At 31.5% G+C, this 27,224-nt stretch overlaps 3 protein-coding genes and 1 long non-coding RNA gene across 5 annotated transcripts; 2 read left to right on the top strand and 2 right to left on the bottom strand.

The window, feature by feature from the left end:
• Positions 1 to 1,207: 1,207 nt before the first annotated feature.
• Positions 1,208 to 4,199, top strand: LOC105791356 (uncharacterized). The gene is made up of 4 exons (XR_001132944.2): positions 1,208 to 1,473; positions 2,374 to 2,454; positions 2,825 to 2,984; positions 3,074 to 4,199. It is a non-coding gene; the product is annotated as an uncharacterized LOC105791356 (long non-coding RNA).
• An 8,277-nt stretch (positions 4,200 to 12,476) lies between these two features.
• LOC105791355 (uncharacterized) lies at positions 12,477 to 13,544 on the top strand. Its single transcript, XM_012619394.2, has one exon. It carries the CDS (start codon positions 12,519 to 12,521, stop codon positions 13,314 to 13,316), a length of 798 nt encoding a protein of 265 aa, XP_012474848.1. The 5' UTR covers positions 12,477 to 12,518; the 3' UTR covers positions 13,317 to 13,544.
• LOC105791353 (probable polygalacturonase) lies at positions 13,480 to 18,490 on the bottom strand. Its single transcript, XM_012619393.2, has 5 exons — positions 17,897 to 18,490; positions 16,159 to 16,279; positions 15,633 to 15,807; positions 14,965 to 15,035; positions 13,480 to 14,327 (listed from the first exon to the last, which is right to left on the bottom strand). Exons 1-5 carry the CDS (start codon positions 18,233 to 18,235, stop codon positions 13,687 to 13,689), a joined length of 1,347 nt encoding a protein of 448 aa, XP_012474847.1. The 5' UTR covers positions 18,236 to 18,490; the 3' UTR covers positions 13,480 to 13,686.
• Positions 18,491 to 24,246: 5,756 nt separating this feature from the next.
• On the bottom strand, positions 24,247 to 26,846 carry LOC105791352 (abscisic acid receptor PYL8). Of its 2 annotated transcripts, XR_008198493.1 has the most exons (3): positions 26,429 to 26,846; positions 25,723 to 25,893; positions 24,247 to 25,128 (listed from the first exon to the last, which is right to left on the bottom strand). XR_008198493.1 is itself a non-coding variant. In XM_012619392.2 (2 exons), the coding sequence occupies exons 1-2, from the start codon at positions 26,585 to 26,587 to the stop codon at positions 25,795 to 25,797; spliced, it is 258 nt and encodes an 85-aa protein (XP_012474846.1). In that variant the 5' UTR covers positions 26,588 to 26,839; the 3' UTR covers positions 25,525 to 25,794. The 2 variants fall into 2 exon arrangements, 1 of the variants encoding a protein (XP_012474846.1); XM_012619392.2 differs by lacking the exon at positions 24,247 to 25,128 and having other exon boundaries at positions 25,525 to 25,893; positions 26,429 to 26,839.
• Positions 26,847 to 27,224: the final 378 nt, after the last annotated feature.

Below are 27,224 nucleotides of genomic sequence, written 5' to 3'. Positions count from 1 at the left end.
AAAAAATAAAGAATCATCGTGCTGATAACATGTTATAAAATAAATAAAGATGGAGAGAATAAAGAACAAAAAAAATATGAAAGCGATAGAGAATGTACTTTATTGATAAACAAAGATTATTACAATGCTTCATTAGAATCTCTATTTATAAGCATAAGAAGTATAAAAGAAGTAAAGATCTAATTCTAATAACTATAAAAATTTAAAGTAAATCAAAATTTTATCTTAATCAGATAGACATTTACTTAACAAGATATTCATAACATATAAAATATATTAATTATTATAAAAATTTATTTTGATATATATGAAAACATAAAATGAAATTAAGAAGAAATTACAAATAAAACTAAATTTTATAAATAAAAAACTTTGAACAAAATTAAAAATTCTAAAAATAAAACCCATTTTTAGAAAAGAAATACTACTTGCTTACCTCATTTTTAAAAAGACTTTGTCTTTCCAAATACAAATTTGTTCAAACTAGATAATATTTTTTATATATTTGACATTTATAAATACCAACCCACAGAGAAAATATATGAAGAGAAGGAGAAGAAGAAAACAAATGAAAAGGATGAACGAAAAGTCCAGACAGCCATTTAATTGACGTAAATATTTAATGGTGGTATATAAATCATTTGACATAAATTAATTTTTAATTTTTATTTTATATAAAAACTTTTAATTATTTGATAGATATTAATATATACAATATTCTAAATTGATATTATAAAAAATCTAATAATTTCAAATTTTATATGGATAAATTTAATTGCTAGATCACTAAAATATTATTCATATAAAATATAGAAAAATGTAAAACAAAATAATTTTACATGATCCATTTCTATTATTCTATATTTTCATTCAACTAAACTAAAATAAAGCAACTTCAATAAAATTAAAGAAAAATAAAAATATATATATATATAATACAGTGACTAAAAAAATATGCGTGAGTAGCAATCTAGTTTACCAAAACATTATTACTCTCATCAATATAGACAATGTTATAAAATTAAATATTACAATTGCAATCAATTCTTATTTCTGTTTAGGGTAAATTACAGTACATGTCACCAAACTATGCTTAATTCTTTTTCCTTTTTCACTTAATTATTAAAGTTTCAAAATTAATTCTATTTGTCTTTTTTGGTCCAACTCTATTAGGTGTAGTTAAGGCTCCGTTCTCCTTTGCTTCTCATATGGACTTTTGTAAGAAAAAGTCTTTTTCCCTTAAAAGTAATGAAGAACAAACACCATTTCAGAATAATTTTCAGCTTAAAAAAAGTACTTTTTGGCAGATGGAAAAGTTAAAAATTTTAACTTTTCTTTTGGCTGATAATTTCCATTTTTAATCTGTCTTCTCCCCAAAAAACGTTCTTTCCTCTGGTTCTTTGGCTATACCCATTCTTTTCACATTTTCTCTTTCAAAGTTCTTTCCTCTGGTTCTTTGTTCCTCTTCTGCCGGTGAGTTTCTTTTCTTCTTCTTCTCTTTAATTATTCATTATGCTTTAGTTTTTAGTTGTTTTCTAATTGTTTGATTTTTACAGAAATTTTACAGAAATTCTTTCTCCTTAAAATCATTGTTTGAGCTATGTCTTAGAGTGCTCGTGTTTATCAGTATAATTTGAGCTATGCTATATCCCATAGAGAAATAACCAAGTCCAAATTCCATAAGGGAGTGTCTTAGGAAGTTGAGGAGATTCTAAATGACCTTTTTTTTATTATCCAAGCTACTGTTTAAGAGTAAGGATTTTGTTTGTTGCTCATGAGTTCATGATGGGAACACTAGTCTTTGCATTTATATGCAGCCTTCTGTTCTTTTCATATATTGTTTGGAAAATTCACTTTAAGGGGTCATTCTTGAACTAGACCAGTACCAATTTTAAGTTTCAAGTTTTTGAGACTGTAAAAATCTAATTCCTGGGTACCTGAACCTAGTTTAAAATTAGCTTGTGACACAGGACATCATCCAGTCTTTGTTATTTTGGAACCTGATATGGTGAGAAGGGTAGAAGGGATTTTGCAGTTAAAAGTCACTTGAAAAGTGAAAAGTTCATTGGTATTCTGTTTGGTGAGGGACAGGTTGGTTTGTTAATGAGCTTCGAGACACGGTTTTAGCAGAGTGCCATAGAGTGTTAATTTTAAATTTTATAAGTTAATACCTGTAAATGGATAACTTACAGAATGCTCTACATGGAAGACTCCCAGCAAGAAAAATTCTCTATTGATGTTGAGATCATTTATTTCTTTAATGAGTTACTGTTTGAAACTGCAATTTTTTTGTTGTGTGTATGCATATACAAAAACATATATGCTCTGCCATCAATTAATTAATAGTTTTTACCTGTTTTGTCTTTTTTGAAGCTTCATTGCTCAATTGGAGTTTGATCTCTCTTGTTGATTTGATCGCTTTCCTTCTCATTCAGTATACTGCACCTAAAATAGGTAAGTGGTGAAGATTTTCTAGTAATGTTTTGCTTTATCTTTGCAGTTCTGTAGTTCTAATTTTCCATAATTCAATAAGGTCTCAGTTTTTTGTTCATTGTTTTTTCTTACGACCTTTATCTCGTTGGTGCTTTAGATTTTGTTGTACGTATCTAATGAACTTTGCTAAGTGCTTATTGTAGAATTCAGCAGTCTTTAATGTTACATAACCCCGAGTCTATAAGAAAATTAGAAGAGGGGTTTATGATATTTCTTGACTTCTTGGATTTTTTATAAGTTCAACTTCTTTTTCTGATTATTGTTATGTTAATGGTTCTATTTGAAGTTGTTTTCATTTCTTATAAAGTAACATGGGATTACTTTCTTGTAGGATTTCGTTTCAGGAGGAAATATTTGTTACTGTGGCCTGTTATCATCTTTTCCCTACTTGTTTTTCTTTCACAAGTTGCATATCTTATTATATGGGCTGTTGGAAGCTATAAACAGAGTGTAGGAGATGCTTGGTGGCTCAAGCTAATTGGTTTTATGATGTGAGGATATATTTTGTTTTCTTTAATTCTTTTGTTCCTTCAGTCTCTGCATATTTTGACAGTTTGTCCCTTTGGCTATGCTTTTGCAGAATTCAGTCTTAGAGATCTCCCACTGTGATCTATTTTTTGGTTACACAACTTCTAGTGCTAGTAGTTGCATTGCTTGATATACATGGGAACAGATTCGGTCTTGTTCCGTAGCGGTATACTTGTTGGGATCATTTCTTAACAGTTGTTGAACAATTAGGTTTGTAAGTATTTCCTTATTTTTCTAATTGTTTTTTATGTAGTGATATTGTTGCACTATGTACTCTCCCCACCCAAAACAGGATCCATTTAGCAATCCTATACACATTTTTTAGGATTAACTCATTGTATGCAGAGGATATGAATTAGAGCTGATTTTATTCACTTTGTTAAATGAATTAAATCAAGTTCAACACTCCTCCCCCAATTGTCCCTCTTCTAAAGCAGCAGTGAAGCCTTATTATTCTCTTCTCATTTTGTGTCAACAATAGCACATGTTTTACCAGTGGAATATTTCTCTTGTGATCTTTGGGGCCTTGTGGATTGGAGGTGAAATTATTGATCTCTGTAGCCTACTTAAAGCTTATAAGTTAGCTACTAGAACTTCTAAAGCATTATTTTGCCTCATATTCAATTTAGAGTTCTTGTCAATCTAGTTAAGGGTTTTCATGTGGTAACAGAACAGACGAGTTTTCTCTGCGAATAAATGCTTTGTGTTTCATGCAGTATTGAGTTGTATCCTTGACAACTTAGTAATATCCAATGTATACACAGACTGCATTAATAACATATAATGTGTATGCCTGGTAGTTTGCTATTTCGCTGGTTAGCCAACTAAAATGATCGCGTTGCTTATCTGCATTGCAGCTAGCTTTATAACTTTTATATATAAATTTCAGAAAATTTAACTGGGCATATGAGAATATTATTGATTCAGAAAATGCGCATGGTCGAGAAAGTGATGATGATGACGACGACGATGATGATGGTGATGATGACGGTGAATGAAACAATTCAAGTGGTTTTGAAATGGAACTAACAAGAGATGTTATAGCTTCTAGTTTAATGAATTCACTTTAAATTGTAAATGCTATTGTAAAATTTTTAGTATTTATATTTGGTATATAAATATTATCCCTTTTAAAACTTTAATTCAAATATATGTAATATTTTAATTTGGTAGGTTTATGTTTTCTATGTTATGTTAATATCTAATATGAGTTATATATTCAAATACATTTTAAAATAAACTAATACAAATGTGTTAAAAGCATTAATTATAAATAAAAATAATTTTATAATAATACAATTGTGTCAATATCTAATTACAAATATTTAATTATTATATTTAAATATTTAAATATAGTTTATATATTTTAATTAGATTTAATAAATAATTAATATTAATTACTTAGAAATATTTAAAATTAATATTATATATTAAAATATTAACAATAAGTTACAATAAATTATTTTTTATATTTTTACTAAAATATCATAATATTTACTAATTTGAACATTATTTAAATACATATTTGTTACTTTATAATATCATGTCTAAAATGGACATTTTATTCTTCAAAATTATTTTTTGACAGCAATACCAAACACTTAAATTTTTCAAAAGCACTTTTTTACAGCACTTTTCAAAAGCAATGAAGAACTGGCCCAAAGTTTGTAATGGAGAGATAACGTGATGGTTTCAAAACTGATATAATTACAAGTTTAGTCTTCAATGTTTATATATTGTATCAATTTGGTCATAATTCTAAAAAAATTAACCCTTAACATTTCTAAATCGTCTTAATTTGATCCTAATTCTATAAAATTATTTAGAAACCCAAAATTTCATATACAAATAGAGAAATGAAATGAGCACTAAAACTATAAGTGAGAGAATTATATACAAATCAATAAACCTTTTTTAGGAAAAATTAGAGAAAAATGTTGATTTCAAAAGAAAATTAAGGAAATTAGCCGGTTTGTTTTTAAATTAGAGATATAGGTCAATTTTACGGAGTGCAGGTGCCACATGGGTAAAAGCACGCCTAATTAGACCGTTGATTTTACCTACATGGCATCATCGCCCTATAAAACATTTTTTAGAAAAAAAATTTAACTCAAAACCGTTGGATCCCAACGGTTAAAAAATCTGGACCTTTGAATTTTTTAACCATTGACCAATAATTACAAAAAAAAATCAATTTAAAAAAAATTAAATTAATCCAACAACTAATCATCATCTAAATTTCATCCTCAAAATCATTTTTCTCTCAATTTTCTATCTCAATCTCTAAAAAATTCCAAATTGTTTTCTTTTTAGTTACCAAGTATTAGTAATTTCATGCGTTTGTTCGATTTTCATCATCTCAAATATCTCAAGTAATACAAGATAATTTATTTTTTAATGTGTTTAATTTTTTAATAATAGTTTTAAGATGCTTGCATCTATCATTATAGGGTCGCATTTTAATGATATTTTTATATTAAATAAATTTTAATTTAGTGATATTTTAATAATATTATTATAAATTTTAATTTATTTCATTGTTAAATTATTATTTTTTGTATATAGAATAAATTAATTTGATAAATGTTACATATTTTAAAAATGTCAATTCCATTGATTCGTTTGGATCACAAACACATATTCGACTTCCAATTACAAATGGTAAGAAAATATTTTTTTATTTTTTTATTTTTTTAATTTCATTATTAAGTTGTTGCATTTTATTTAGTATTTTTATTGGGTTTGTGTTTATATAATTAGGAAGAAATTTGAATTATTGAAGCATATATACACAATTTAAGTCTGAGAGCACTACGCGTTATAGAGCAGTACTTGAATAAGGCAAGATTCTTACATGTGTCTTGTATGCTCGACTAGACTAAATTGGAGCATGCACTTATTAGTGCTTTGTTGGAGAGATGGAAAACTAAAACACATACATTCCATCTTTTGTGCGATGAGTATATGTTTACACTTGAGGATATGGCATTACAACTCTGTCTATCGATTGATGGGGCGGTCATTACGGGTGTAGTCCACATTGAGGATTGGATGCCAATTTGCCAGTAGCTATTTCGCAAGGTGTCAGACAAGTTTAGTGGTGGCCGAATATATATAAAATGGATAGAAAATAATTTCTCACATCTAGACAACTCATCTAGTAAGGTGGAAAGACAACAATTCGCTCAAGCATTTATACTGAGGTTAATCATGGGTCTTCTAATTCCAAATATACCTTGAACTAAGGTACATTTAAGGTGGCTTGTACAACTAATTGACCTAGAAGAAGCTAGGCGGCTCAATTGGGGATCAACTGTCTTGGCTACATTGTATTAAGAGATGTGTCGGGCCACTAAAGCTCCGGAAATTAAAGTTCATGGATGTATCATCCTTCTTTAGTCATGGGCATGGTACCGCTTACCATTTTTATGTCCTAGAGTAAATTTCCCTTACCAATTTCCACTCGTATAAGGTAAGATTCATTTAATAATATAGTTATCATACTAATTTCTTTATTATTAAATTTCGAAATAACATATTATTTTGAATAGGTGGAACAATAACGTGAGTCATGTGAATATCTTGAATGAACTTCAAGATATTTGATTATTGTTATATCAACTATCATAAGCAAAGTTTAGTTTTGAATTTTTCAATTATATAATAATTATGTAAGCATTTGAAATTTATTAGTAGATATGTAATGAAATTTATAATTTCATATTGCAGTTTGAATGGATGACATACTCTAATTTTATATTAGAAGAGATGCATCCCTTGAATTTCGATGAATCATAATAACGGCATGTCAAAGTGTCATTGATAATTTTATTAAATTGTATTTAATAATAATGTTAAAATATGATTAAATTATATATTATTTTTATTAAATTATATTTAATAATATTATTCAAATTTAATAACAATAATAATAATCATCTACCTAAAAATTATGCTAAGGGTACTTTGGTCATTTAAACAATTTTCCTTATACTATTATAACATCTATTCGATTCAACCAAACACAAGAATATTATTACAGCTTTATTCTATTCCATTGAACCAAATAATTAAATTACTTATTATAACTCTATTTCATTCACCCAGCTAAACATAGTGTAAGAGTCCTCAAATGGCATCCAAAGCTTTGGTGACAATGTCAAGCAAATCTTCGCACATGAATTTTGGCATACAATATGCTCCCGGCAAGGCCTTGGGCTCACTGTTATCCCCGCCCATCATCCATATCTTTAGTGTTTCTCCTTTAAATCTAAGTAAGGTCTACATAAAACCCTAATTCTACAAATACCCAGTAGCCATGGGTGGTGGGGGTTACGCTGGCGACTATATTGTTTTCTGGTTCTTTAATTTCTTCAACTCTATCCTTTGATTTTTTGCTCAAACTTTAGCCAAATTTTATATAAATTTCCAAATCAAATTTTGGGCTTTTATTTTTATTTTGGAGATTGTATTATTAGATTAAAGGATCTTTTTTTTTTCAATTGTAATAATGTTGTGGGTTTCTTGACATTTCGGGTTTAAATAATGTTAGCTATCAATGCAAATGTTAGGTTCCTAGGTTTTTCAATTGAAATAATGTCTTAGGTTTCTCAATATTATTAGATTTAGTCATCGCGTTAAATTTTCAAATTAAATTTTGGGTTTTAAATAATTTTAAAGAATTAAGATCAAATTTAGATAATGTGTAAATGTTGATGGTTAAATGTTTTTAAAATTGTGATCAGTTTGACGTTGTAAATATTAAAAGTTAAATTTATTATTATGTTAATTTTAAAATTGTCATATATCACCTTTTGTCACAAAGTAAATGATAATTGGTGAAATTTGACTAAAATGACCATTTTAAAGTTTTTTATGATTGAGCGGTGAAAGGAAAAATTTAAACATAATTAGATGGTATGTAGTGTAACGTACTCCTTTGTTTATGGATTATTATCCTATAAACTGCAAGTGAGTAAAAAACTCCATTAGTCTAAGTTAATGTCATTTTTTTAGGGTGTAATAAAATAATTAAAAAATATATTTAACATTATCTTAAATTTGTTTGTGGAGTTTTTTTATTCTAGTTGTAACAGCCCGATTTTGGGTCAAGTCGGAGCAGTGGTTTCAGGACTACAAATTTGACGAGAAAAAATTTATTTTTATTATATTTTTATGGTCTACAATTTCACGGAATGATTTTGTAAAAATTTCGTTCAAAACTTTCGACGTTTGGGCACTCAATTTAGCCAAAAAGACTAAATTGTAAAAAGTGCAAAAGTTGAGTTCTACATGTTAGAAGTGTCCAATTGTTATGAAATTTTAAATTGGAGGTCCTTAAATGGTAATTAGACCATTGGTTAACTTGTTGGACAAAAATGGACAAGAGATAAGTGAAATAGGATATTTTTAAGTTGGGAGCATTTTGGTCATTTAGTAATTAAAAGAATTAAAAAGGCCAAAAATGCCAAAAATTTGTCCATCTTCTCCATGATGAACGAAAATAGCAAGGGGAAACCATGGTTAGGGTTTTCAAGCTTCCAAGCTCCGTAGTAAGTGATTCCAAGCCCCGTTTTTAATGTTATTTACGTTTTTAAGTCCCGATAGCTTGATTTAGCTTATTCTAGTAATAATATAGCCTAGGGTTTATATTTGGAAAAATAATCATAGGTGAAATGTGTTTATTTTGATATTTTATGGTAGAATATGAAGCTTGAAATTGCGTTAAACAATTTTTGCTAAGCGATTTTCAGTGAAAACAAGTGAAACGGCATAATCGGTAAAAAATTATTATTGTTCATAAGTGCATGTTAGAGCAAGAATTTGATGTTGCTATAGAAGGAAAAAATGTTCAGCATGTTATAAAACATATGAAAAAGGAATAAAGTTTAATTTCCGAGCCTAGGGGTAAAATCGTAATTTTGCAAAAGTTTAGGGGTAAAAATGTAATTTTTAAGTATTATTTTTGGATCAAATTGATTAATATGAGTGCTAAATAGGTTAAATGTGTTGTTAAAAGTGGTGAAAGGCGAGAAATTGACCTTGAAAATATGATAGTAAGTTTGTATGTAGATAATATATTGTTTTATTTATGCTTAAGCGCTTTATTATTTTATTTAAGAAATGTACTATACGTGGAACAAATATTTGATGCAAATTATGAATTAAGATTGGTTAGAAAAGAAATGGTAAAATATTAAAAAGTAAAAATTTCCCGATTGAACCTCGGAATGGAAAAGATATGAATGATCGTAATTGGGTCACGTGTGGTACGGACTAAGTGCAGTCCACTACGTGTACTAGACTGATAGGTCGCATATGTGGCACGTACTGTGTGCAGGCCACCAATATTCTGTTAAGATACAAGGGTGGCACGGACTATGTGCAGGCCACCAATATTCTGTTAAGATACAAGGGTGGCACGGACTATGTGCAGGCCACCGAGAGTCTGTTATTACACAAAGGTGGTACGGACTGTGTGTAGGCCACCGAGAAATCTGTTTTTATTCCGATAAGTTCATTGGGAAAATTAACTAAGTGTACTTGAATGATGAATATATATATGTAAATTTGAATTGAAGATTGACTTGAAATTGGAAATGAGAAATTGGACTGCTTTGAATATAGTGATAAATTGAATGGGTTGTATATGAATTGAAATGAACTATTGGAATGAGATGTGATTAATTCAATGGAATTGAGATAGTGAAAAAGTGAAATTATGAAAGAATACATTTTACAACAAAACAGTTTAGACAGTAGCAGTTGTGTAACTTTGAAAAATCACCAAAAATGGTGAAAATTGAATTAGAGAGTGAATAAGATATGAAATGAAAGCTTAATGAGTCTATTTTTATATAAAAGAAACAGAGCAAGCAAAAGGGTTATACATTTTGAGATATTTGAATTTTAGTGAGGCAGAGTTGGATTGATTTCGGAATCCCCTGTTCTAACTTTGGAAAATAATTAAAAATTGTAAAAAAATAATTATGAGTTATAATTTATATGCTTAGAATCTTTAATTGAGTCTATTTTCAAAGGAAACAAACGGAAATATCATCCGAATTCTGTACAATAAAATAATTCATTTTTAGTGAAGAGAGGTCAGAGATGTTGAGCAGTGAAACAGGGGTGACTTTCATGAATAAACTGTACTAATTGGCCAAGCCAAAAATTCTGAAAATTTCATGGTAAGAAGATATGTGAGTCTAGTTCCTGGGAAAATTATAATTTGGAGCTCTGTAGCTCCGGATAAAAATAATTTAGTGACTGTAACCCGACTAGACAGCTTATTTGAAGTTGAATGAATAGTGAAACTATAGAGATTGTTATTTTTAAGAGTGTTATGTACACTAAGGATGTGGAATGGAGAGGGGGAGGAGGAAAAAATAAAATATACGAATGATTCGTGTATAATTGGCTATATGCTCGTTTATAATCGATAGACGCCGAATTGAATAGTAAATTCGTATCGGTATTGAATTTATTAATAGCAATTGTTAAAATTTTGAATAATATGTTAGTACTAAAAAAATAAAGTAAAAATCAATATTGAATTGTTTATGAGTTGAATGGGAATTATTATTGATATGATTTGAATTAAAAGAATTATTGTGGTATTGAAATGCAAATTGGATTGAGAAATTAATTTGAATTGTGAACACGAAGAGTTATGAATTGAATGAAATTGAAATAAAACATTGAATTGTTATTGCTTGTGAATTAGTCATTTTGGTACATAGATAATGTTGGATGATAATCATGCTTTGTGAAATATCTGTAGTCATAAGGATGATTATAAAGTATCTTGTTATTAGAATCATTTGGTAATGAGATGTTATAAAATTGTGAGATTTAATGGTTGATATGAATTTTAAGGCTAATTTACTAGTCGACTAAAGGAGAAATGAGTTTGTTGATGGTTGCATGATACTGAAATTTTGGCATATGCTCAAGATATGTAATGTAGTAATATGTGAAATTAATATGAAGAGATTTATGATTGTTATTAGTGTTGATTTTGGCATAATGTGGATTATTCAAGGTTGAAATGATTTAATGGATAAATTGAGTATATGAATGAGTTTGTATCGAGTCTTATAGGCTCTATTTATTATGAATACAATATTTCGAGGATAGGTTGTAAAGAATTATAAAAGCACGTTAATAATATAAAAAGTTTTAATTCGGATGAAATTTTGTAACTCGGTTTAATACGTATACAAGTGTATGTGTTTTAGTAATGCCTCATACCCTATTCCGGCATCGAATACGGGTAAGGGGTGTTACACTAGTGGCAGTGGAATGGTCAGAACAATTACCATTTGTTTATAAGATAATAATTAATTCACTAATAATGAACTCTTTTTTTTCTTATTTCATAAATAATTTTAAAAAATTATCATATATTTTTTAATATTTTATCATACACATACTATTTGTGGAGTGTGAAAACTATAGCATCAAATATTCATGGTGAATGTCAAGTTTAACGCGTTGCTTCTGTGTCCAATGTGAAATCAGAGTTTGGAAAAATGATTCAATTCCACATTACACACAATATAATACAAACAGGGCCAACCCTTATTTAAAGATTAATCAGACGTGCCAACCCAACACGGCTTAAATTTTTGTCAAGGAAGGAAAATAGGTTTAAATTTATATTTTTGTTGTACTTTATTTATATATTTGTATTATTATTTAAATTCTTAATTAAATTAGTGCCACACCAATTCAATTAAAAGAACTATTAAAATATTTTTCATATTTAAAATTAATTATATTATTATAAAAATATTTTTGTCTTATTTATATTTTAAATAAAATCAATAAACATTTTATATATATATAGTGAGATTCAAACCATTGTCACCCGCACTTATAAAATCTTAATTTTTCACATTGATTTAAACCACCTCAATTAAAATTTTGTTTTGATAACATTGTACATTTTAATTTTATTACACAGTTTTTCACTCGAGTATTACTTAGATTTTTCATCTAAATTATTTTTAATTTCGTACATACTACATATTTATTATTATCAAGTATTATTTTTAAACACAAAATAATATTTCACAAGTCTACTTTAAAAAGAAGCTTCTGGAGCAGATTTGTCAAACCCAAAACTTGTCCCATACGACACCAAACCAAAATCCCAAAAGTCAGATTTCCCCAGTTTTCAAATTTCTAATAGGTTCGCTATTGCTACTTATAATTCATTTGAAAGCATCTTAATTAGTATTCATTAATCCAAATTATAAAATTAAAATAATATATTCATATTAATAATTTCATTTGATACTAATAAAATTATAACATATTAATTTATCAGTAATAATTAAATATGTACTGTGTCCAAAGCCACGTGTTGGGTCACCCCTATTGACCCGTTCCGGCACCACCTCCTGTTTCCAAGTCAAAACCACCGGTCCTGACACAGCCCCTTTTATTAATCCATATTTCATGCCTTCACCAAAAATCCCTTTTAGACAAAAATGGCTAGACTCGCTTTTCTCTTCACCCTTACTTTCCTCCTCTTCACCTTCTCTCACGCCCGCTTCATCACATCTGAATCCCAACATGATGTCACCCCCGAAAAATCCGAATCCGAATCCGACCCCGAATCCGCCATCCTTCTCCCCAGCGAGAAACCCCACTTTGAACCCCCCAAATTACTCGACTTCAAGCACGATGATGATGCCTCCGGCGTCGCCTCCGTTCCTTTGACCAGGATCAGTTTTAACCCTGTCAACCGCCACTTCCCAAGGCGTCCCTTGATTCCGTTCCGTCACAAGCACAACTGCCGTTTCCATAAACGCTTCAGGCCTTTGAATCCACGCTTCCATCAGAAGCGCTTCATTTCTTACGGCAACGATATGATACTGTCCAACGAGAGAAGTTTTGACCCAGAGTCACGCGGTGTTGTTCGCCAGATCGAGGCCAGTTGGGGCAGTTTTGACGATGATGGCACCGAGTCTAAGCATCATGTAGGTTTTATGAAGCCAGACCACCATGACCACGAACACCATGATGAAGACCATGACCACGAGCACCATGATGAAGACCATGACCAGGAGCACCATGATGAAGACCATGACCACGAGCACCATGATGAAGACCATGACCACGAACACCATGATGAAGAGGATCATGAGGAAGAGCATCACCACCACCACCACCACCACCATCATCACCACCGCCATCATCACCATGGAGAGGAAGAAAGGGATGAGACAGAGGAGCACGAGGGCGGGTTCATGGAGAAGTTCCGGAAGTATTTTATTCATTTTTGAATATACCCTGCACGTTATCTAAAATGATCATAGTGATCTAGTGTTGCATCTATCTATATGTTTATTTGGGTAATTTTCACTTTCTAGTCACCAGCCCTTAGGGTATGCGTGCATATTACTATTTAGTGTGCCTTACTATGGGTTGTAAATAAGATTGCACTCGTTTGAGATGAACCATATGATGTTCCTTGTATTATAGTAACTGCGCTGTGAGATTTCATATTGCCAGATCACTGGTTTTGTTGTTCTGTTTTTCATGAATTTTTTTACTTGTTGCAATGGAAAGGTTTAACGTGAATATTAAAGAAAAAAAAAAGAGACATAAAAGGGTTAAAATCAGAGTAGAAAACTATATTTTATAACATGAATCTTAGGAATGGCTGGCGCATGAACCACTCTGTTCTACGCTGGTGAGTTCAGCGCATGGCCGTGGGCTAACCTCGATTGCAGCCCCCCTTATGGCATTGCAGTTCCAGGAAGGAGGTCTTGGTCCAGTCGTGCCCTGGAGGGTAACGTTTGAAAGACAGATGCCGGTGAAAGTGGCATTCTCGATGCCATGCATCCAACCTGCTCGCTGGACATTCACACCCCAAATGTTCTTTAACATAAGGTCCTTGACATATGGGAGGGCGTTTGGGTTAAAATTGTTATCAGGGTGGTCGCCGGTGTCACCTGCTACTTTTATACCTGTTCTAACGTTTTCCATGAACAGTTCAGACACTGTGATGTTCTTTATAACCCCTCCCCTGCCGATGTTAGTCTTGATGTGAACACCAACTCCGGAGTTGTAAAGATTTATGTTCTCGGCCAACACATTCTCCACTCCTCCAGATGTTTCACTTCCCACTGCAACTCCAGCAAATGGGGTTGAACCTGTTACTCGCCGAACAGTGATGTAAGAACTGGGGCGTCCATAAGCAATCCCGTATTCATCCCATCCACTCTTCACTGCCACAAGGTCATCCCCGGTAGAAATGAACGAGTCTTCTATGCAGACATTGGAGCTTGAATCTGTACCAATGAGGCATTTAAGTATAATAATTAAAATCTCCAAGAAATTTCTCCATTCAAATAAACAGAAGAACACGGAAAAACTGATCCCTCACACAATATCACGGTGTTCATTCTTAATTACAGCATGGGAATCAATTAATGAACATAGCCATTTTTCAAGAAATTCCGACCGATAGCTTTTACAATATAAAATATATATATGCAGGGCAAGGAGCAAATGATAGACATCCCACTAGATTTCATTCAGATTTGAAAATTACACCTAATCAACCAAAAACAATTCCTTTCTTCACTTCCTTTTCCAACATTTGGGAAGAGGGTCATCAGAATCAATGTTGTCAAGGGCGCCAGGTGCACTCGAGGCACTAGGACCTCTATATAGCCTGAGGTGCAAGGCGCAAAAAAAGAGCTTGCCCGAGTAAAACGAGGCGTAACCATATAAAATATAAATATATATGTAAAATGTATATGTTTTATGAAAACATATGTAACTAATACGTATAATTAATAAGTTTTATGAGTTTTATACGCGGTTCAACATTATCAAAACTGCCTTAAGTGCTTGCTTGAGTGTGAATATCAAACCCTAAGAGGAATTCAACAAATAAAATTACTTCCGTTTTCTTTCTTTTACCTGGATCAATCCCATCAGTATTTGGGGAGTCAGGTGGAGCAAGGATGGTAACATATCGAATAACAACATCGCTGCAAAGAAGAAAAAGATATCTAAGTTAGGATTCTAAACATGCAATTCTTACTAAGTATAAAAATACAAGAACAGCCAACGAAGGTACACCAATTAACGTGATCATAATAGCAAATCCAATTACCAACTAATTAACTCTTGCTACAAACTATGCTATAGAAACACCTTTGGAGCACCCTGAAATGTGCATACCTGCTTTCCTTCAGCTCCTTTATTGTTAAATGTGACAACGTGCAAGGCTTGGAAATCACCATAAAGGAAGAGGAAATGTAATGAAATTGAAAAAGAAAAGGAAAACAATAATGATTCAATTTGTCTTAAAGTCAGAGTTCCTTTGATTTTCATTGCACAAAAATGGGGTTTTCTTGCAGACTTTCATGTAATAGTTCAACATTGGTTTGGTTAATGAAGGACTAAAACTTTTAAACAGATAAGAATCATATGATCAAATTGTAAATAAGGCCCTCACTGACACAAACAATCTATAGCGACACCAATCTACAACATGGTCAAATCACACCTCTCAAATAATTGTAGGGCTTATAAATTATATCAAGAAGTAAATCTTTGGTTGTAAGAATTAATGCAAAAATTACCTGCAATAAACAGGATGAATGTTCCAGAAGGGGGAATTTCTAAAAATCACATTGGAAATGACAATGCCTCTGGAATTCACAAATTCAACGAGACTTGGTCTTGTAAACTGGAGAGTCCTCTGCCTCCACATGTTCCACCAAATATCTCCTTGACCATCAATTGTGCCATTCTCACCTGTTATAGTTAAAACAAATCATGGTAATTAAAGTTGAAGTTACATGAACCGTGATAATAGAACACAGACATGATAGATGTGAGGAGCTTTTATTCTCCAGCAAAATTACAGAAGTCTGAATTACTTGCTATTAACCTTAGTATGATAAAATAACATGAAGATCCATGACAGTAAACCATGTTGTTCTCAGTGTATAATAGGCTTTTGTAGTATATAGATAAGTATCTCAAACATAAGATTCATCATATTTAAATGATTCATGATGGTTAACAGAACACAAAACAAATATATCTAAAACATGTGTGAGGCAAGCTATCAGAATGATCGACCACATAGACATCAATACCTACCAGTTATCACCACATCTTCCAGTCCATCTCCATGAATAAAGCTCATATATCTTCCTCCAGGGCGCTCCCTTCCCCTTCCATAAGATGGCAAAGGAGCAATTAAAGGCCAATTTGAGGTGTCCTGAGATATTAATCCAGGAAGAAAATTATATGCAAGAAGCATCTCCAATAAAATCTTACCATATTAAGAGAATAGCAGTGCGATGAAGTTTCTGAAAACTTTCAAATTAGGAGAAATGCTTCAACAGGGCTTCAAATAGGCATGATGAAAGAAAAAAGGAGACAGGTGGAGAATAAATTGATCTCTTCGATATAAGAACATCTTTGTGGCTAAGGGAAAAAATAAGGAAAAAAAAAAAGTATGTTATTTCAAAGGACAAAGGCGATCATCAATTCCTAATGAAATGTATGTAGCAGTGGCCTGCTAAAAACCCATAGTTTTTACTTGATCCGGGATGCGTGATGTATATGTCATTATGAAATGATCTATTAATCTCCTAATAAGTAGTTTAATGGCAGTTCCATCTACTGCTCCTATGAGGCTGCCTTCGTAATGTCAAACAAATAAGACATCAATTTTTTATTTAGTTCTTTTGTGAAAATCAAATGGTAGTTTACCAAATGACAAGCAGAACCAGCCACAAATAGCCATATTTTCTCCCATAAACTAGGCCACCATTACGACTAGTTTTCAGCATGTTATAACCCAAGTAGAGTACATGATGACTGCATTCAGTAGACTTCAAGCAGAAAGGGATTTCAGACAACTAAATAGAAAACATGGTTCTCTGGTGATTAGAAGAAAATAATAGTCAAAAACCAATGTGTGGGATATGATTCTCCAAACACCCCCAAAAACTTGAAATGACTTAAAATTTTGAATATACACATCATAATTGGATACTCACACCTAAATCTGACTACTCCTTTCAAGTATGACCATAACCACTTATTTTTCTAACATCTAAAAATATCTTAATTGAAAGCTATTGCGACATCATCCATTCAGATTGTCTATTACTACTGTCCATTAGGAAGAGTATGATTTTATTATTTAATTAATAACACCAACACTGTAACAGGACTGCATTATATTATTAATCTAGACTAGATATGGCACCAAGTTGGACAACAAAGCCTGCCAGCTATTGAATGAGAACTAAAGAAAAAAGAAAACCCAAAATATCATGCACATGCAACTATACTATGGCAACCGACAATATTTCTCTCATATCTTAACAATGCTGCACGGACCCACTTCCATGGAGACCATCTTCGCCACAAACAGTGTCGCAATAAAATTGTCATTTCAACTATATCGTACAAACTACACTTATTATATTTAAGACAACAATGCAACCAAAACCCAAATCTTTAAAAAAGTGAACAAAGAATAAAGAAAAGGAAAGAAAAGCAAGAATAACAGTCATATAGAAGAATCAGTCTTTGCAATTATTATTATAAATTATACTAGTTCATAATTAAAACCCAGATTACAGCTTTCATTACCATTTTAGAAGCAAAGTACTTTAATCTAACAATGATCAATTCATTTCTAAGATTCAACTCACTCCCATTTTCCTCACAATTAAACCTTACGTTTGAGTAAAATACAGCAATTTTTTTAGCAATATTAGGAAGGGAAGGGTTGGAATAAAGATTCTGTAAGATCCAAACTTGAGTGAAGACTCTGATAATACTAGCAAGTAATAATCAGTAGTTAAGAGACTTGAGTTACCTGAGTGGCTTTCATAACAGCACCTCGAGCCAAATAAAGTGTCATATGACTAGTAAGATTGAAACTGTCGGTTAAGTAGACTCCAGAAGGCACAAAAAGTAGCGTGCCGCCTCTCCTTCTCAGATGCTGAATCCGATATATAGCTTTCCGGAAGGCTATGGTATTGAGCGTCTGTCCGTCGCCGACACCACCAAAGTCCGTTATCGATATCTTATCGCCTCTTTCCGTCATAGGAACAATCCCCGAGCAGGTTGTCAAGTCCCCATAAGAAAAGTGAACCCAAAAAGAGGCTTCAAGGAAGAAGCAACAAAGCAAAACAGAAGCCAATGCACGAAACATTCGGGTTCAAATAGAAAGAAAAAGAACGGGAAGTTTATTTGGAGAAGGACAGAAAATGAGTTGATGGAACACTGGGCGTAGATACGGAGATGGAAACAAGGAGAGAGCTCCAAAGGGTTTCTTTCTGCTTATTTTTTTAATTAAGAAAAGGAAAGCTTGAACTTTGAAGTAAGGATTGGAACTTTATCAACTTATCGCAAAGAAAGGCCGGAGAGAAGTAATGGTTGAGGTGTTGATGCCTTTGGTTTTGGCTCAACTCTTAATTTTAAGATTTCTCTATTTTTTATGTTTAAAATATTTAATTATTATTATTATTATTATTGTATATGCACTTTTTGACTTAATAATAATAATAATAAAGTTAAAATCACCTTTTGATTTGAACTTGGTCTGAATTCCTTTTTTGTTATTTAGGTTAAAATTTGTTAATTATTCTTACATTAAGGTTTTACCCTTTTTTCTTCATGTTAGGTTTTGAACTTGACAAATGTTCTCACATTGAGACTTCAACTCTTTTTTATTCAACTTAGTCCTTAAAAACCTTAAAGTTTAAATCTTAATTTGGGAATAATTGCCAAGTTCAGACCCCAATGAGGAAACAATTGCCAAATTCAGGGCTTAACTTTGACCAAAAAAAAGTTAAGACTCCAATGTGAGAAAAATTGCTAAGTTTAGACCCCAAATAGTGATTTAATCCTAATAAAACTTATTATTTATTGATAAACTCATTTCTCAAAATACGCTTTTTGGGCAATTTTGATATCGAGTATAGTTTAATGTGTTGCCAAATCAACACATTAATTCATACATTTTATGTCAGCATGTCGAGAAGAGTTGAAATCTACAAGTGTCAAGTTTAGAGATAAAAGGTTAGACTAGCATTTTATTTTGTCGTAGGACCAACCAACTACATTGAATGCAGTGGAAGTCAGTTCTTATGGTGATCGCCTTCCACTCTATAAAAATTCAATCATCCTTCTTTTTTTCTCATCAAAATCTTACTCAAGCTTTCCAACTCTACAAAAAAACAAAAAAAAATGCTTTTATTTACATATTTTTCGAGAGAAAATGGTCTACCATATTATTAATTGTGCCCTCAACAAGGTGAAATCTCTAATTATTTTTTTAATTATCGAAGAATTATTTTTAAGATTTTCCAAATTTTAATTTTTTTTGTTTTTAACAATTAGTATTATCTTTAGGTCTGACATAATTTACACTTCTCGGATCCCAATCTTCATACCTAAGAATGTTTGCAAGATGTCAATTTGTCCATGGCATATAAAATGGAAAAGCTCCATGTTGGTTTCCATCTTGGTGAAAATATGGAGGCCGAAAATAATTACATTCCATTTTCCATGTAAGGAAGAAACAATTACTCTCAAAGACATCACTTTTATAATTGACATTCAAATTAATGGAGAGGCAGTAATTGGACCTAGTGGCATCAATTTGGAGTCAATGTGCGGGCAATTATTAGGTATCGTGCCATCAAAGGAGAGGTTGAAGGATTTACATAGGTACCAATTGAAATGCACATGGTTGGAGAAACTTGTCAAAAAATATAAAATTAAATTGGCGGTGTCCGCAAGCGTACGGGTCAAATTGTAATATAGTTTAGCTTACAACGAAGCACTGGTAAGTGTTTCGAGGATCGTACCCAAGGAATTGCAAATTAGAGAAACTATTATTAAATCAATTACATAAAATAATTACTAATCTAATTGAGTCACGAATCGATAGTGTGAATCCAAATTAATATTTTAATTAAACTAATTAAATTAACTAACCTAAATTAACCTAATGGAATTTTCTATTCCTAGTGTTGACAATGTGAGCCTCTAATCTATGATATGAGATTCCTAATTATCTAATTAAATATTTAATTATCATCGATTGAGTTATTTACCACCCTTAGCTAAGAATACCCTTCAAATCTCATCCTCACTAAGGATTACCACCTAAGTCACCCTTCCGGTCTCTTCCTAGGCATATGGATACCCTCCCGATCTCATCGCTTGGAACAAGTTATACACGACAGGATACTCTTTCGGTCTCACCTATCTACATATTCTATCAAGGGCGTCACTCCCTAATATACTAAGTAATCTTGAATAAACAACCAATTTCAGATAAATTAGTTTAATAACCGAATCATGCAAGATTTGAAATAAGCACAATAATCTATTCAATTATTCATACAAACGCTAATTGATAAGGTTAACGAAAATATAAATAAAAGAATAAGAGATAAGAGACAACTCATGAATATGGATTGAAGTGTGGTGTGGGAGCAATTTCCTCTCACAATTGTCTTCACATTGCAATAAAAAAGTTCCGACTAAAAGAACATAAAAAGAAAATTGAATAGTAAAAACTGTCTCTAAGTCTGGACACAATTCCAGTGACCCTAAAGTTGCTTATATAGGTAACGGGCTATTTGGTGACCACTCAACCCTAGATACATTTAGATATCAATTAATGTAATATTTTGATAAATGCTAAGGTCCAAATAAGAAAATATCCCAAAAGTTTCGTCCAAAGAATCAACCATATTTTGGCCTGTCATCGTTGATTTAGGGTTTAAATATAGTATCCTAACTCGAGGTTTTATGCATGTGATGTAGAATTGCTTAGGTGCATTAGATGGAACCCACATCAAGATTAGAGTTCCAACAATTGATAAACCTAGATATCTAATGTGAAAAAGTGACATAGCAACAAATATGTTAGGTGTTTGTACATCTGATATATTTTTTGTTTATATTCTTCCTGGTTGGGAAGGTTTTGTTGCCAATGGACGGGTTCTTCGAGATGCCATTAGTAGGAGACATAGACTAAAATTTCCTCATGGTAAAGTGCGGAATTGGAGGAATTTGAATTAATTTTTTAGATCATACTTTTTTGGGAAAATTAACCATGATAAATAGTTTTTTCCTTTTTTTATAGATTGTTATTATCTAGTTGATGTTGGTTACACAAACTGTGAGGGATTTCTTGCGCCTTTTAGAGGACAAAGATATCATTTGAATGAGTGGCATCAAGGTTACCAGCCAAGTACTCTAGAAGAATTTTTCAATATGAAACATGTTTCAGCATGCAATGTTATTAAAAGATGCTTTGGGTTATTAAAACTTAGATGGGGAATACTTAGGAGTTCATCATTTTATCCTGTGATGGTACACAATAGAATTATTATTGCATGTTGTTTGCTCCATAATTTTATTCGAACCTATATGAGTCTTGATCCTATTGAAGCGGAGTTGGGAGAAGGATTACCTAGTAATGTGATAGATGACGATGAACCGAATATCGTAAATATTCATCCGTCAGATGCATGGGCTACTTGGAGGATGGAACTAGCCAATCAAATGTTCTATGAATGGCAAGCATCAAGAAATTAGTTAAGTTTAAGGTAAAAAGTAGTAGAAGATTAATTTGTTTATATTATTTCATGTATCTAGTTTATGAAACTTTAGTGGTGTTTGAATTGTCTTTTTGTATTGTACTAAACTTGTTGAATTACAACTTTAATTTATTTTCTTTTGATTCGTCATGTGTTATAATTTTATAAAGTGTCGACCTTTTGATTCATAATTTCAAACCTAATTTTAATTTGCATTTTTTCTTAAGATGGTTATGTCGGGCTTTTAACAATCAAATATTTTTTTTCCCAAAATTTAAGAGGAACCAAAAGGAAATGCGTTTCAAAAGAAGATGCTGCGTTGGTTGCCTATATGGTTGACTTGCACAATGTTGGAACCTTTAACACAAATACAGGATTTAAGGTCGATTATTTAAATAAGCTGGAAATAATGTTAGAAAAAGTTTTATCCCGTGCTATGTTGAAGGCTAAACCTAATCTTGAATTGAAGATTAGGACATTGAAAAGGGATTGGGCAATCGTTTATGACATGCTCAGTGGAAAATACAATAACGACTTTGGTTGAGACAAGCATAGACAGCTTGTTGTTGAACATGCTGTGTGGAACTCATATATAAGTGTAAGAATTATTTCCTATCTTTATTATATTATTTTGACCAAACTTATATCTAATATGGATTCATCCTTTTTTATAGAGTCATAAAGAAGCCAAACAATTTAGACATTGAAGTTTCCCTTATTATGACCAACTTACTGTCATCTACACAAAAGATCAAGTCACTGGGAAAGATGCTCAAACAACCGTTGATATTATTGAAGAAATAGATTCTAAGGATGTAGCTACTACAAATACTCATAAAGAAAGAAACGATTTCCATGGATGTGAACCTGAAGTTTCTTTAGATGAGATGGATCTCTCAACTACACAACCGCAACCATCTAAAAATCAAGATGATTCCACATTTTCAAAGAAGAAGAAAAAAAAAGATTTCTGATGCAAGTGAACAAATTTCTTCTACTTCATTTACTGATTCTGCCACGTTATTGGGAAAAAACATACGGACCGTCGGCCTTCAAATAAGAAGGAGCATTGCCTCCGAAGTGCTAATTCAACAAAACTCAAAAATGGTCATTCAAGAAAGTGCTCTGAAATTATATCCAACATTATGTGAAGTAGAATGATTAACTGAAGATGAGCGCTATCGCGCGTTGAGGAAAATTTCAGATCATCCAACGCAAATGCTCATTTTCTTTAGTCTACCTTCTTCTGTGCGATTGGAATAGGTGAGAAGATTTCTTTCTGACCATTAAAAATCATGGTTGTGTTGGTGCTGTTTTGGTAACTTTTTGTATATGTAATATTTTGATGATATAATGACATGATAGAATGTCATTACAATGTTGTAACTTTTGATATTGTAAAATTTAACATATAGATTATGACATATAAGCTAATGGCATTATGTAACTTTTGTTAATATATGAACATTATGTTTGGATGTAAAATATAATTCTCAAGCTATTTATTACTTCTAATATTTTACTTTTTATTTAAATTATTTGTTTCGCTAATGATATTTTAGCACATGAAATATGTATTGCGTTTAAAAATAATAAAATAGGTTATATATTATTTTTATAATATTATATATTATGATTTTTAATTCATATTTTAATAATAATTTTATTAAGAATGTTATTAAATTATAAATTATTTTATTAAATTGTATTTAATAATAATTATGTTAAAATATGATTAAATTATTTATTTTATTTTTATTTTCATTAAAATATATTTAATAATAATCTTATTAAAACTTAATAAAAATAACAATAATTATCTACTTTACAAAAATTCTGTTAAGGGTACTTTGGTCATTTAAGTATTTCTCCTTATGCTATTACAACATCTATTCGATTCAACCAAACACAAGAATGATATTATAGCTCTATTCTATTCCATTCAACCAAACAATTAAATTACTGATTACAGCTCTATTCTATTACAACTTTATTCAATTACAGCCTTATTCCATTACAGTAAACCAAACGTCCCATTGATGTCTTTTGTATGCATAATAAACTCAACACTTGTGAGTGTTGAAGTAATCCTAAAAGAAAACCGTATTTTAGAAAATAAATTTCCATACACCTATAATAATAAATAATATAACATTTCTTATTAAATTTGTCAAGAAACCTTTTACTGTTACATATTTTTCTTTTACTAAATCTGTAACTTTTAAGGAAATTTTTACATATAAATAACTTCACATATCTTTTAATATTATATTATTGTATAATATATTTAATTTTCATATAATATAAATTATATAATTCACAAAATAAAATTAAAAATACCAAATTATAAAATAAAAATGAGATGAATCGAGTTTTAAATATTGAAGTGTAGGTCAAATCATATTTTAAATGAGTTTTGTTTTTGTTTTTATCTAAGTTTTTTCTTAAAACTTGAGCAAACGAATAGTCTTAAGTTGTCACCGTGCACAATTACTACATGTGAATTTTCAACTTTCCATTCGTTCCTTATGTTTTGTATTAATTTAGTCTTGCTATATATTTATTATAAAAGCGAAAGGTTAAGGTGTTTCACAGATTCATTGCCTTGTGGTAATTAACCAAACAAAAATCAATAATGTTGGGTAGGCGAGGCAAGTTTTTATTATTTTTATTTAAACCTTGGCCCTTTAGTTTACACATTTTGTCCTTCTTGCTAACATTAATCGTTGGTGACAATAATATTTATTAAACATGTGATTTTTGTTATACTAGTGCGTTTATTGATCCCATGAAATAAAAAAATTATTGGCGAATTCAGATTATAAAAGACTTCGGAACCAGTGATCCAATCTGGTACCATTATACTAATAATAAATAAATTTTCCATGCAAAATACTAAAAAGCCAGATCCCCCCATTCTCAGTTTGTGGGGGGCATAAATCCCCTTTTGTCTTGACTGATGGGCAATGCACTCCAACTAATCTCAGCTTGGGAAGATAAATCCCAATTTTCTCTTTTTTTTCTTTTTTTACAGATAAATCAAAATTAGGTGGGTCATGAAAGACATGCCATACCTCTCAATGGTTTCTAAAGCACAAGACTCCAAAACCCCTACATCAAGCAATGTATTTCACCACTGGATTTTTGTAACAATACAAATATTTCTTTCATCCCTCCCTCTTCCACCTTTATTATAAATAACTTGCTTCACCTCATGCATCCATATTTCATTTATATCCATCGCACCAAAAGGCTTTTCTTCAACTTTTCAAGATATTAACCTCAAATTTCGACTAGCACACATATTTACAGCCAAATAGCACATAAAAAAAAAAAAACCCAACACGTCCAAAAATCAAAATTCAACCTAATGAAGGAGGTCAAAGCATTTAGATCAATTCAAATGTTAAAAGAAAAGGAGACAGGATACAGGATACAGAACTGAAAACCAACACATCTTCAAGTTGCTTGCTCACGAAAAAGTATTCTGTTATTTCAGATCCATTACATGCAAACAAACTAGTAAATCATTGGCAGGTGCAACAAATGTCCAAGTAGCACAAGAAGAATAAACAATTGGGAGAGAGGAAAAGGCACATAAGGCATAGAAATTCTCTTGACAGAGTGCAATCAGAAAGCAAATTCATGCCACTAACAGAATATAATAGATGTGGATCTCATTCTAGTTTCACAACTTGAATTTCCAGTTTTGTAAAGCTATGCACAAACTCAAACATGAACAACAACAAAAATTGTAAAGCTGAATAGATTTAACCATTTAAACAATGATTTTGACAATTCATACTCAATCCACACATCCTTATCCCAATGACTAGTAAAAGGAAAAGGTTGGCAAATTCAGTCCTCCACCTTAGTGACCATATCCAAAACCTTATTATATTTTTAGGTAATTCATGCATTACATAATCCAACAGAGACCAAAAATAATAATTAATTTGAGATGAATAACTATACTACAGTCAAAACTATATGTTGAAAATCTATACCAGAATTCATCAGACATGCACTTGAAGTTACATGTGTTGTATATAACTATTTCAACCAAGTACAAAATTCATACCTTTATGCTTCAACCTAAGATCCCCTCCAACAATTATCATGCTCAAAATATGCTCGTCATCATCTAGATACTCTAACCTTTCAGAGCTAGTTGTGGCCGGCAGACAACACACCTGCTGACAGATGCTTTGTTCTTCTGCAGTTGATCGAATCTCCTCAATACAGGCCAAACCTGATTGATCAAAAACCAATAGCTGTTCATTAAGGAAGAAAACATAACCAAGGCAGCCCAATCTAAAACCTGAAACTTTTAATCTGAAAGTAACTCTACTTGTAACCACACAACGTTTACATTGGGAATGTGATATAAAATTAAACGCATTCAATTAGAAGTTCTCCGGATTTGAAGATTAGATACAAGAACCCCTAGCTAAGCTTCTACACTTGAATGAAATGCAAGTTGAAAGAAAATCCTCTTTTCTATTTCTTTTTAAACAATGCACACACTAAGCAAGTACACAAGAAAACAACAATTTTACAGACTAATTTCTACTAATTAATCCTCCATCAAAAGTTGTCAATGTTATACATTGAATCTCTTAAAATCACATGCTACAACCCTAACATAAAATGTCGATAACCCCAATGGATTCACAGATAACTTGACACCAGTTAAAATTTCAGACGAAGCTTTACAATTCGAATCAATCCCCACTTTAATTTCAACCTCCTCGTAAATGCACTCTAATAAAGGGCAAAAACCTTACGAGATGAGCAATAGCTTTAATGAGTTTAACAAGCGACGAGTTGTACTGATTTCTTGTAACGTCACATTTGTGGTGCCTCTTGAAAAACTCTTCTTCCATCTTACTGAACCAGTTACTGTTACCGTTCCCGTTCATGGTGACATGATCTTTGGTCACCATCGAGGTAACGGTAGTAGAAACCCTAGCACGGGGAATAAAGGAGGAAGAAGGGTGAAAACGCCAATGGGAGATTAGAGGGTTCGGGTACTGTTATCTCAATGCGGTAGAAAGGTCGGATATGAAACGCCACCGTCCAGGTAGCCTGCTTTCTCATCTCATCGCCTAGAATTATCACTTAAAAAGTTTTTTTTTTCTTTTTTGGTGTAAAAAACAAGTTAAACTAAAAAAAGAAAACAAATGCTAAATCAACCTCTTTACTCTGACAGATGTTCCTAAGTTTTGTTTGGTTTCTTTATCTAATACCTAATTTATACCCGGCCCATATGCATCACAAAAAATAAAATAAATAAATATATAAAAAAACTAAATAAAACAAAATCAAAATTAAAAGTCCAATAGTCCAATAAACAGTCTAAATTACAAAAAATTTACCAGACCCAAGTTACAGAGGCCCAATTATCTAACCCTAAGCCCATTACATTAAAAAATAGAACCGAAACCCTAGCCCTTAGCAATTATCGTGCCGCAATCGTACACGGGCTCTCTTCCGCGCCATACCAGCATCGCTCTCCATGCCTTCACGCGCCTCCGTACACTCCAGCTGGCCTCCGTACACCTGCAACAAACGAAAAATGAA

Source organism: Gossypium raimondii, chromosome 8 (genome assembly GCF_025698545.1).
Source record: "Gossypium raimondii isolate GPD5lz chromosome 8, ASM2569854v1, whole genome shotgun sequence".
Lineage (NCBI taxonomy): Eukaryota > Viridiplantae > Streptophyta > Magnoliopsida > Malvales > Malvaceae > Gossypium > Gossypium raimondii.
This window is presented reverse-complemented; position numbering and strand designations above follow the sequence as displayed.

Coding starts and splice junctions, on each gene's coding strand:
- LOC105791355 (XM_012619394.2), top strand. CDS start 12,519: ATGGCTAGACTCGCTTTTCTCTTCACCCTTACTTTCCTCCTCTTCACC.
- LOC105791353 (XM_012619393.2), bottom strand. CDS start 18,235: ATGTTTCGTGCATTGGCTTCTGTTTTGCTTTGTTGCTTCTTCCTTGAA. Junction 15,808..16,158: donor GGAAGATGTGGTGATAACTG/GTAGGTATTGAT, acceptor TAACTATAACAG/GTGAGAATGGCACAATTGAT. Junction 15,036..15,632: donor ATTCATCCTGTTTATTGCAG/GTAATTTTTGCA, acceptor TCTTCTTTGCAG/CGATGTTGTTATTCGATATG.
- LOC105791352 (XM_012619392.2), bottom strand. CDS start 26,587: ATGGTGACCAAAGATCATGTCACCATGAACGGGAACGGTAACAGTAAC. Junction 25,894..26,428: donor TTAAAGCTATTGCTCATCTC/GTAAGGTTTTTG, acceptor TTGATCAATCAG/GTTTGGCCTGTATTGAGGAG.